General features: G+C 38.2%; 1 protein-coding gene across 3 annotated transcripts; it reads right to left on the bottom strand.

The window, feature by feature from the left end:
• Window positions 1–269: 269 nt before the first annotated feature.
• On the bottom strand, window positions 270–9,232 carry LOC135466435 (calumenin-like). 3 transcript variants are annotated; one of them, XM_064743903.1, is made up of 8 exons: window positions 9,200–9,232; window positions 7,752–7,877; window positions 6,860–6,990; window positions 6,056–6,249; window positions 5,461–5,627; window positions 5,037–5,097; window positions 3,579–3,793; window positions 270–2,139 (listed from the first exon to the last, which is right to left on the bottom strand). In XM_064743903.1, exons 2-8 carry the CDS (start codon window positions 7,875–7,877, stop codon window positions 2,035–2,037), a joined length of 999 nt encoding a protein of 332 aa, XP_064599973.1. In that variant the 5' UTR covers window positions 9,200–9,232; the 3' UTR covers window positions 270–2,034. The 3 variants fall into 3 exon arrangements, with proteins under 3 accessions (XP_064599973.1, XP_064599975.1, XP_064599974.1); XM_064743905.1 differs by lacking the exon at window positions 3,579–3,793 and adding an exon at window positions 3,269–3,468; XM_064743904.1 differs by lacking the exon at window positions 9,200–9,232 and adding an exon at window positions 9,052–9,186.
• Window positions 9,233–12,939: the final 3,707 nt, after the last annotated feature.

Below are 12,939 nucleotides of genomic sequence, written 5' to 3'. Positions count from 1 at the left end.
TGTTAAATAGCTCCGAGCGAGGTGCACTTTAGATCTCTGCAATGTATGATGTCATGGTGGTAAAGTGCTTACTTTTACTAGTATGCTAAGCTAAGTGAGCTACTTCAAACCAGCAGCTGGTCTATTTCCTTGGTTATGTAGCACTACACATTGGTCACAGAAAACCATATCTGCTCTTTAGCAATACCTTTATCAACTAATCTGTACTCCGAATTCAGTTAACTCAATGAATTTCATAAACAACAGAAAAACCATTTAAATACAACAAATATTTTTAAGAAAAAGGGTTTATTTTGCCCATAAAAAATATTACCGGATGCTAGCAGTCATAACGGTAATGGGTGAAAAGAAAAAAAAAATCCCTGCTGCACTGCTTTAGGTAAGCACCTGATGCAACGATAAACATAGTAAACAATACACTATCACAGAACAACAACTACAAGAAGAGGCAAATCTACAGCTACAATCATATTACTAATGAAATAGGATAAGCCTGCATGGGTACAAAGCAGTACCAGGTCGCACACAGATATAGTCAATACTGCATAATAGCTAACACTACTGCAGCAACGTTAATCTTTAACCAGACTTGTCATAGTAGTTACAATTAACATTAACCTGTGATAATTTAGTGGAACCAGGTGCAGGTCTGACAACAGAGAAACATGACTGATCTATTACAGAAGTTACTGCATGAAATTACTAACCTCTCGGTTCAAACAGTCCGCATTTTGTTTACCTCATTATGTTAGGTGCATATATTTGAGACATGCCGGTATATTATCAAAATACACTATTCTAGAACACACACACAGTACTAATGGGTTACTGTCTATTTTGTAACTATGGACAATCATACTTGTGGCAGCCATCATAAATTCTGCCAGGCATGTATACAATGGATATGGTTACCAAGACTGATAAACTCTGCCTAATCTGGATTCAGCTCCACATACACATTACATTACTTAACTTAGCATACATGTATTACATTTATACAACCTATAACAGACAAAAAGCTAACTCTATGTAAGTGCAAAATTGTGTAAAGCAATGAGATAACATTTGGCATTTTCTCGAATAGAAAGAAAAAAAACTTTTGTTCTCTTTTCAACCTCGACAGTACATCAGCAGAAATAGTACAAAGTAACACATTATATATAAATGTACACACAAATTGACACATTCATTTACTCTTTACCCAGGGAACATTTTTATTCATCTTGCTGATAGGTAAGCAAGATGTATACATTTTGTACATAGTGACTGGTCTTCATTAACAACTGTAATAAATAGTAAATTTATTTCAGTTCCTGGCTTCACTTTTAAAATACATTTAATGTTTAAAGGAATTGTTTTTGATGAGTATTTAGAAGTTGATTTCACAGCAGAAACAAATGGCTGTACAGCAAGTCATTCATCAAGCAATCTAATTATAATACATGTACAATCAACGCACTGATAACCATCGGTGGGTAAATCATAATCAGATAATGTGCAGACACAGATAAGCGTGCTCAGTCAGTTTAAAAACCACAATAAAACTGTCTTCTTTTGATTCACAAATTCTGCAGATTAAAATTTGAAACTTTCATCCGCAAATGTACACCCAGTCTGAATGTTGCATCCTCGTGGGCCATGAGTGGCTGTGTTGAGGGTAAAGCCGAAGCCTCCATTGGAGATCACTGAAACTGAGGCTTGCTGCATATGGGCTATCTACCTTGTCTTGGGCAAGACTTCTGAAGACCACAGATAACTTTGTTGTCACACTGATCAGCAGCAAACACTAGTCTTTTAGAATGGATTTCATATTCCATCAAACCTTTAATACAGATTATGATTGCAATACTAACGAGTACATTACTTCACTCGGCATGCATTACACATTACGTAATGTCAGACGCGATGCTTCAGAAATACTGAGGACAAGACATGCACTGATGTTCAAGGGAAGCCAACAGCCTGACCCCCGACGGAATTGTTCATGACCAGAATGACCGTATTTTCCCAGCACAAGAGAAATCACAACCTGTCCTAGAATTCATCGTGGCGTGTTAAGGCTTCTCCAAAGTCTGTTGCCTGGCTACCCACAAAAAGGTCATATGATTCTAAAATTTCTTCTTTGGTTAGTTTACCATCCTGCAAAAAAACAGAACAGAACAATTATTGAAGGATAATAGTTACAATCGCGCAGTAAATGCAAAATGGTGAGGAGATATAATTAAAATTAAAAAAAAATACTTATTAATATTGGGCAAAAATTAATGCCAAAAATATTGCCATGTTATGTTATGTTGCTTAAATGTGTTTGAAGGTATGCTTACACAGATCAATATCAGATGGATTTTTAACACACAGAAGCCATTGAACTATTTCATTACCAATATCAGCAAACTGAACCAAAAATTAATGTAACACTTTTGTATACCATTGTTTTTCATACACAAGATACTTGTTACAAAAGTCTCTTCCAAACACTGCAACAACGACAGAGCATCAGACAGCACCATTATATCAGATAAAATGTTAGATTCAAGTCGTGCATTCAGACAGGAAAGGATGCCAGACTGTTCAAGGACGAGGAAATCAAAGCAATTTTAAAAGAGTTTGCAAAAATTCTGGTTTTTTCCAGACACGTTAAGTACATGCATAAAATGTCAAAAAAGACATTCCATGTATTTGATAAATGACACAAGCAATTGTTAACAGGAAGTGACACAGCCTGTATATTTTAGGCCCATACAAAGTATCTAGAAAATCTACAGTAACAGCCTATTGGCAAACTTTATGCAACAAGACATTTAATAGAAACGACCTCTACATAATGACGCATGGTTTCAATGGTGACTTGATAGACTCTGAATAACCTTCTCCATATACAATGTATGATGTAGAGGGCTACTGAGAACCTCCATTTTAAATCTGGGAAGTTAGTTATGCATTGTATGTACAGTAAGTTAGTGTATGTGACAGGCAGGAAACCTAACAAGGGAGATAACTGTCAGGACATCAGGCATGTCATTCAGTTGATGTGACATGAAAGAGTGGGTCAGCATAAAGAAGAGGAAGACTTGGGAGCTCCACAACAGCAACATATTTCGTAGTTTCATAAAAGGATTTCAACACCGAGCAAGCTAATCCTATGGATGTATTTATCTGAGCGAGTGAAAATGCTTTCCGAATAAATCATGCCAAAATAGGCGAAGTGCACGTAAGTTGTCATGGCTTTGTAGCTTTTGCGGATAAAGATTTGGAATCCATTACGTACCCTATCCACATCAGATTCATGTATTAAGTGTTTGGACTCGGCAAGAGAGTGATCGTAATCAGGTGGCATTATCCACTCCTTAACTTCGTCTTGGTCCAGTTTCTTGTCATTGTTTTTATCTCGAAATGTGGAAAATTGCTCGCGTTCAGATTTCACCCACTCAGGTTCTTCCTCTCCTTCTTTGTTGGGCCACATGTCACCTACAAGGTCAGAGGACAAAAGGTGAGAGGTGAAAGGTAAAGAGTGAACAGAGCATAATGGTGTAAGGGTGTGGCTGGCTAGCACAAGGCAGCTGTAACAGCTCACAAACCTTGTTCTCATCACTTCGGGACACTAAGTGTTTTGACTCCGAAACACTGTGGTCAAAATCGTCAGGAATAACCCAGGATTTAATCTCTTCCAAATCTAATTTGCCGTCCTTGTTTCTGTCATGGCGATTTTTAAACTCATCCCGTTCTGATTCTATCCAGTCATCATCGTCTTCATCATCTTCCTCATCCTCATCTTCATCACCCGTTAAATCAGCTGAGGAATCAACCAGCAGTTATGAACACTCTAATTACAAGAATTTATGTCAGTGGGTTTGCAGCAAAGAAATTTGAAGAAAAAAATGCCAGGTTGCTAACTTTGCTATTTCCATGCAAAGCCAAGTCACAAATGTACCAGCAGCAAATGGTTTGCCCCAATTTTCAGTACATTATTTTGATGACATCTGCAATAAACTTTAACATGACTTGTAACCCATGTATGCATCAGCATGACAAAAAATGATAAGAAATTTATAAATGACATATACATGTAACTGGAGTAAGCAAATGTACATGAACAGGCATACCATTCAGAAGTAACAGGGGGATATTTTTGGTCATGTTACCATGGAAGACCTGAATATTCTGAGAAGACTTTCAGGAAAAAATGGAATATAACAGTCACAAGCTTACTGCACCACTATTTGGACTATATACTTTACTATTAGCTAAAATTTATTATACTTTATTATTAGCTAAAATTTATTATTTTACTTTAATATTTATTTATTCATTTGATTGGTGTTTTATGCCGTACTCAAGAATATTGCACTTATACGACGGCGGTCAGCATTACCCACAACCATCCGCAGGTTGCTGACAGACCTTCCCACGTACGGACGTTTACTTTAATAACTAACTCCCATATAGACTATAGACATCAAAACCCAACTTATAGATATACATGTATTTATTTGACTGGAGTTATACATTGCAGTAAAGAGAATTTCACTTATCTAGCCACAACCAGCATTATGGTGAGAAAAAACAGGGGAGAGCCCAGGAAGTCCCATGACCACCAGCAGGTTTCTGACAGACATATGACTGGAGAGAAAACCAGCCTGAGCTGGAACTGACACCGATCGTATTGGTGAAAGGTTCCCTGACTCATTGTGTTGAACTATAGATATATAATATATAGATATTTCTAGTCATGTAGGTCTTATAGACAGCAAAGTCATTTTGAATGTGCTACATAAACCCTTCAAGTATGTTTATTAATCTATCCAGAAAACATGGTAAAGCTTTCAAACATAACCCTATGTTTCATTCTCATACACATTCTTCACAGTCCTGTGTGTTCAAATCCGGCTTTTGCTGACATGGCTTCAGTGTCAGTAAGGAGGTTTGCACAAACAAACCTCCAGCATGGCTTCAGCTTCAGTAAGGAGGTTTGCACAAACAAACCTCCAGCATGGTTTCAGCGTCAGTAAGGAGGTTTGCAAGTAAAATCAACTTACCAATAAACTCTTCCAAAGAAATGAAGCCATCCTTATCTTTGTCAATGTCATCAAGAGTTTCCTATAAATAAACATGTTATAAAATCAAACCATTGATGTTACCATTTGTACACAAAAATGAATGGCTCTACATGCTAGCTATATAGAATACATACACTTCACAGTGTGTGAGTAAGAGATGATATACAGACAAGGGAGACCAAACAGGCTGAGAAGTCCACCATCACAGGATGAAGTTCACAAAGAGCTTATTGAGTTCAACATTAATATACTACAAATTTCTGTTTATAGATTGTTTATATATTGGACATATGGTTAAAAAGGAAAAAAGTGTAACCTTTCAGTGGAGTATAATGGACATACAAACATATTACATCTGCTGATTTTATGTCAAACAACAAAAGAGGTATACTATATTAATTACCATGACAACGACATCTCTCATATGCTCTGCCTCTTCTGGGTGTAAAAAGTCTGTGAATTCGTCTTTAGTGAGTGTGTTATCCTGATCTTTGTCAGCTTTGGCCCAGCGCCTCTTGTCACGATCCATCATTTCTTTGTAGCTATGATTTGGGTGATCTGGGGGGAGATCTGTGGAGAGGAACACATAGAATATATTAATGACGTTGTATATTTGCATTCAGCTTTCAGTTACGGCTGCAGCTTTAAGTCAGATGGTTTGTCAAGTACCTAGAAAAGGTCAGAAGTTCACTCCAGGCACCCTGGTTTCTTCCACACTTGGCTTGTAAACTAACTGTCATCATATAAAAAGCCTTCAACATGGTATTTAACACTGATCATTTCAATCTATTCCACCAGGGCTGCTAATTCTTACAAACTGAAAAAATAAAATAAAATATATAGCAATATTACCAAACCTAGGACTCAGGGAAGAACCATTCATCACCTAAGGCTCAATTCCTTTAATGGTATACAAAAATATGCCTTGACAAAAGTACATCATTAAAGCTACGAAATTATACATTGTTCTGGAGCATTCATACTGTTGAAAACCATACCTTCATCTAAAAACCCATATGTTCTCTTTTTATAAGAATCCCAGGTAAGTTTATCTCCTTCTGTCTCATGATCTGCCCACATTCTCTCTGTATCAGTGACAATATAGCGCCTCTGCACATAGTGGATCCAGTCCTGAAGCTCCTTCTCTGTCACATAGCCATCCCTATCTTTATCAATTTTGTCTACTATTATTCTGAAATTTAAAAAAATGCATTTTGTGAGCAATGACGTAAAATGAGATCGACATGCAAACACTTAAGGTTACCATTTGCCTTAAGTTTTGAACTTCATATTGGAAAAGTAAGTGAAGTGAGAAAAAAAAAAAAAAATACAAGGGAAAAAAAAAGTAAACAAAAATCACTGACGAAAGACAACTGCTTAAAGTAGGCCTAAATCTGATGACTACTCATTTTCTTTCCTTTTCTGGAGTTTAAGGCCATAATCAAGCTTGCTTTACTTTTACTACAGCAATCAGTTTTATGGGTGGACTAACCATAGTCCCTACAGTGCATGCGTCGCTCTTTACCTTTTCCCTTACATCAGTGCTACTAACAGACAAGATTGACCTCCCGCATCATTATTTAATCAGCATTCATCAATAAAACTGTTTCAGGTTTTGGTTAGAATCATGTTGTACATACTCCAGATAGACAGAATACATGTGGTGGCAGTGATGTACAGCGAAGGTAGAGAGCATGTGCTGTAAAGAGTACGGGAGTAAAGGAGACTTTGTGACATACATAAGTTTGGAGAACTTACACACTGTGGTCATACTGAGGCATGGACTAGTCGACTCTACTTACGCTAATCTTTCCTTGCTTTCTTCAGGAGTCAGCTGATCAAAGGACTTTGCGTCTTCCCTTCCTAAAAAGGCATCGTGATCATAACCATTGTTATGATCTCCTTCCCGTTCATGCTGTTGATCACTGAGGTCCTAAACATAAAAAGGATATGTGAAAATGTGAGGATGACACTGGAGGACACTACCTGGACCAATCAATAACTCTAAATTAAGAATATGCCCTAAATTTCATCCATGACCCATGACTAACTTGCCCTTTTTTCTTGATTCGAGAGTTCTGATTTTAGGAAGGTGTTTTGCGGTTTACCTGGAACACTAAATCATATATTCTACTGGAATTTTCAGCACCAAAAATATTTTGTGACATATATTTGAGGTATATATGACTCTAATATTTAATATAAATATGCAGCTAAGCCATGGTCATTAAAAGCAAAATTTGTATCAAACAATCGAACAACAGTATCTCTTAAGGTCACACAGTTACTGCTGAATGGCTACAACTTACTTAAAATTGCATGTGTTTCTGCCATGCAAGACTGCCACCATGTGCCACCATGAAAGGTTGACTATCTCAGCACAAAGGAGAGGACCCAAGGGCCGCTTAGACCCTGGAAGCTTTCGGATGCTAGATGGCTGGAGATGCCCATATATTGTTTTATGGAGTTTTTATACTTCATATAGATCCATTGTGGTTTTTTGTGCACATGTGTGTGCATGGGCCTCCATTTTGTTGGTCGCCATTAAATTGGTTTGAGTTTGACTTTTTTTCCACTTTTTTTTCTGACGCCACTGCAATGTTTTAGTATGGTAAGGTGCTTAGGGCTTCTGTACACAACACACTGTCATACAGACATATATATGGGGGAAAAAAAACATTTGTAGTTTATTACCTTGTCATAAGCTCTGTTTTTGTGCTCGTCTGGTTTAGGGATGGCTGATGACCATGTTGTGGCCACCAGGGCCAATACTAGTCCCACTATATACAGTTTCATGGCTTGATGACAACACCACACCATCTGTCAACAACAATGACTGCATATATATGTCAAATAAATCATACTTTGCTCATTTTTTGGTAATGTAAACCAACTGTTAATAATTTAAAAGACACCTTGTCTTCATCCTCATCTTATTATAAAAAATCATGAATAAACACAGCCGAATAAGAAGTAAACCTGATCATATTAAACTGAATTGTATACATGAGCAGAAAAAAAAAATTAATAAAATGACCAAAATTAATTTGAAGTTCTATGATTCACGAATATACAACTGGTTTTAATGAGGAAATTTAAATAATGAAACACTTTTCTAAGACAAAAGTCTTCCCATCTCATGTGTCTGTGAAACGCTTGATCAAACATAAACCAGTTTACTGACATTCTGTGAACTTAAGTTACATGTACATATTTACCACTAGCTCTATGGAACTATGTTTATGTGCAAACATAAACATAGCCCCATAGAGCTAATAATTTACCATCTGCATTAACTGTGCTTTAGGCTGTAAAACTATCAACAATCCGTCCGATTTTAATACACTCTTATGTGAAATTACCTTCCATCCTGTTTAAGCATGCCACAAAAATCAGATAATACCAACAAGTCTATTCATCAACTTATGAAAATGCTTATACATAGGCCTAAGTTAAACGCAATACGTGTCAGCGGCAGTTACGGAGTAATTTCCCTTGCACCGGCTGCTGATGCTGCCAACTCGGAACTTGGCTGACGTGGCAACATTTTCTAAGATAACTAAACATGTTCCACATGTGCAACGGCTTTTGCACTACACACTCGGGCACATGTAAGCGTAGCGGTGCTTATATTGATACATTGGAAACTTTAATTCCTCGATCATTGTTTCAAGAGACAATCACATTCACCACACACTTCAATCTCTCACTGAATTATATGAACGATGATGACGATTCTCTTCGGTAACTGAGCTCCTGAGGAACAACTTTCCACGCACAGCCAACAAGCATTGTTCTCTTTTAAAGTTAACCATCTCGCACGCGCTCATCCCACAATTTAATACAGGTCACATACAAAACTAACCAAGTGCTTTGCCGCCATTTGAAGAGAAATCACTGCAAGCGTAATGGGGACAGCGAAGCGTTAAGCCCCTCCATTCACAAAACCTTCTAGCGAAGTAGACGGGTGTAAACAACGAAAAAACGGATTTACCTTGATCAGCAGACACTTCCTAATCGATAAATCAGTCTGAGAGAGCAGTGACTGCACTGATTTAATCCGGGACTATCGCTTACAACTCGATCGATACGACCTCACAGTCCGGCATTTAAATAAAGGCTAACAAAACACAACTACTTACCCCAACTAAATACTTCAACCGGTCTGACCTCCACGTAGTACGGCGACGACATCAGCCAATAATTTGCTGCCGTTAAGCCACGTGGTATAATGTAGCCAATCAAAAAGTGGCAACGTGGCCGCGGTGTCGAGTTGGCATCGCTGACTGGGAGAGTAACCCGATACCTCATTGGTTCTTCTAGATGAAAACTAAATGCCACGCTGTCGGCGCACATGGTGGCAGTTTGACAGTTCACGAGATCAGCATCCGCATCAGGGCGAGAACGATTGTCGTAAATAGGAGACGAGTCTTTGTTCATTTTAATGACTATCGATTAACTCATCGAAAAGACCAATAACCGCGCATAAAAACGCTAATTTCCGAGGTTAGAATGATTGTATAGGCCTGTCAAACCATATCCAATGTAAATAAACTATATATACGTCAGTCAGTTATGATACCCGTCTCCCACAACTTCGCGACATCAAGATGGTATTCCTGAATTACACGAGGAGAAATCTGAGACTGAACAGCTTTATTTGACCATAGAGGTCTATTCTACCTGCATGGTTTGACCAGTTAATTGACATTTATAGCGCGCAACTTCTCAATCAGTATTTTTCACATCACGCACAGACAGGAATTGTGTTCTTCAAAACAAATAAATTTGAACCCAATCCGCTTTAATTTACTGTATATTAATAAGGCATTACTATTCAGTCACATTGAACCGTGTATGTTCAAGCTAGATGATCTATATGTTTGTAAATCTCGACCTATTTGTCTGCACAGTAAGCACGCAATCTTGGCGAACTTGTGGCATCCAGCTTCACACGTTGCAAATATCCGTCTCCGCATTCAGGCGCACGTCATCTGTCCTTGTCCCGGCTTGGGACTTTCCTCTGGCCTACAAACCTGAGATTGTTCTGGAAGTTCACCCGGGTATTATGCCCATTCATCGGGAACAATGATGTAAACCATATTTGCTTACACACTGACATACAATACACTCATGTATTCGAGCTCTGGGATTTTCTTGTCCAATATATAATTAATAATCGCAAAAGCTTTGAGCAAAAAGTATGAATGCAGGCGCACTTCTCAGATCTATGAAATCCTTGTAACAGTTATTGGCCTTGTAACTGTGTTAGTCTAAACGCCACAATAAAAGGTATTAAAAAAAAAACAAAAAAAAAACTCAGTAATGAAGAGTAAATTGCTGCTTCGTCATCGTTTTTTTTCTCTGTGTGTGTGTGCATGTGTGACTAACGTACATGAAGATATAGCAGTAGTACACTGTAGCCATATTGAACCCGTATAAATATACACAGAAGATAACGTGTTTTTCTCTTGAAGAAGTAGTTAATGTGTAAAGCATAACAAAAGTTATGCGCCAGTTCTTTTTACATTTCCATGTCTCTCAGTAATTATACACAAATTGCTCTTTTTTTCTTCTGTTGGTATCTATGACAGTTGTAGATCACTGTTTCACATAACACTCAAACGTTCCAGGGGATATGTGAGTAACTCTTGCAAATATGCGTGCGCTGAACGGAAGTGCATATATTTATAGTTTACATATTTTGCTGCCCTCGCCCATAATTTTGCCGTTCAACGGTTAATGACATTGAAAAGCCTTTTTTTTCTTCCTATTAAACCCTATTCAGTCATACCGCTGTATTACGCAAATGGCTTCAGTTTAAGCAGTGTTTAGTCCCACACTTTGATCCGAGATTCGACCTTCATTTTAGTATAATTCGGAAATACATTCATGGAGGTCACTAATGTGAAGATTATCTCTTTAAACAAAATCCACCTATTATCTTTTCTTCTTGGCGTCCGCATGCATGGCTGTACTGAGATTGTGGAAATTTCATCTTACATTGTTATAAAGTGAAAATATGAAAGTTTCATCTTATATTGTTACAAAGTGGAAACGATCGGGGTACTATAAATAGAAGAGGCAAACTTCAAGATGCTATAATGTGAGATATCTTTAAATTTTTCTTTCAGTTCTCTTATTCGCTATTATTTTATTCGTTTTTTGGTTTAAGTGATATACTCTAATATATAACAGCTATCATAGTTTACTATACACACTGCCCTGCGACATATAATTATTACACACTTTGACGTATACACAGGCTGTTCAAATCTGTTCAGCATGCCAATCGACAAATTGCAATTCGCCCAAGCTAAAAGACTATATATATAAATTGGAGAGTAAATCATGCAGAGTAGTGACGACAGCGTGTGCACAATTGGGTTTTAGTTGTTTTAACTGGCATGCAGTTAAATACTTATAGTAATAATTTACATGGCCCATATAGCACCGTGTCTCAATGGTCTCAGTTATGGTGGGAGGAAACCCACACACGACCATTCATGCACGTATACGGAAAGGACAATGACTTATATGTAGAATTAGCTAAATCAAATGTAATCATGCGAATTACAATTTATTAGAGGTCATTGGTTCAAGAATTTCTCAAGGCTGTTGTCACAGTATATAATACTATATATGAGAGCCGAGGGCCACACATTGCCGCAGGCAACTGTGTTTGTACACACACACACACACACACACACACACACACGCGTTGCTGTATATCCTGTTGCAGCTAGGATATTCTCAGATGGCTCACGAACTTCGACGAACATATTCACGACTAGAGCTTTGTGAACGGGCATGCATGGTTGTCGCATTTCACTGTAAAATTCCTTTGTTGTCTTACTGTAGGCCTTTTTTGCCAGATTAATGTAACTTTTGTAGATATATGTATGTCCACATCTGTATGTATGTGTTAACGGGTGCGTTGATGGAGCTAAATAGTTGGCAGAGATGCGTTCAAACTATAACAATTATAACAGACAAATAGCGAAGAATAGCTGTACAGGCCTGTCTAATATGAGTGCATGATTAATTTAGTTCAGTTGATAACCACCCTATGCCGTACGATTTGTTGTAAGCCGGGCGTACGTCGATATAGCAACTAGAAGCATCTCGGAGCAACTGCATGGGGCATCCGATCTGTCACTAGTTTTATTCTATCTACGCACCATCACCGAAAACTGCTGACTGTCGGGGTTTTGCGCCGTAGGCTATACTCAAGAGTATTTCACTTGTGGCGGCCAGCATCTCTGTGAAGGGGAAAAGGGCAGGGATTGGAGGAACACACGACCGCCCGCAGGTTGCTGTCAAACCTTCCGACGTACGACCGAAGACGACCATGACTTATGCAGAATTAGGTAAAACAAGTTCAATGGTGTTCACAACATACAATTTATTAGAGATCACCGGTCAAAAATTGTTTAAATGTACTGTATTGTCATCACATGCAGTAAAGTTGGACTTTTGGCCACAAATTGCTGCAAGAAACGGTATGTGCAAAGTCCTATATCCTGTTGTAATTTCCTCTGCAGTCTTCGCTGTAATACATTATTTAACAATAGCTATGTGTGGCATTGGTATTTCATCAGTGTTGCTGTATCCTGTTACGTATAGAGGATATAGTCCAAACTGCCCATGAACTCTGCTGAACAGGCTTACTTAAAGCTTTGTGCACATGCATGGTTGTTGCATCATAGTGCATTTATTTATCTGATTGGTGTTTTACGCCGTAAAACATATTTCACTTATACGACGGCGGCCAGCTCTATGGTGGGAGGAAACCGGGCAGAGCCCGGGGGAAACCCACGACCATCCGCAGCTTGCTGACAGACCTTCCCACGTACGGCCGGAGACGAAGCTAGCATGAGCT

The sequence above is a fragment of the Liolophura sinensis genome, chromosome 6, assembly GCF_032854445.1.
Source record: "Liolophura sinensis isolate JHLJ2023 chromosome 6, CUHK_Ljap_v2, whole genome shotgun sequence".
NCBI classification, from domain to species: Eukaryota; Metazoa; Mollusca; class Polyplacophora; order Chitonida; family Chitonidae; genus Liolophura; species Liolophura sinensis.
This window is presented reverse-complemented; position numbering and strand designations above follow the sequence as displayed.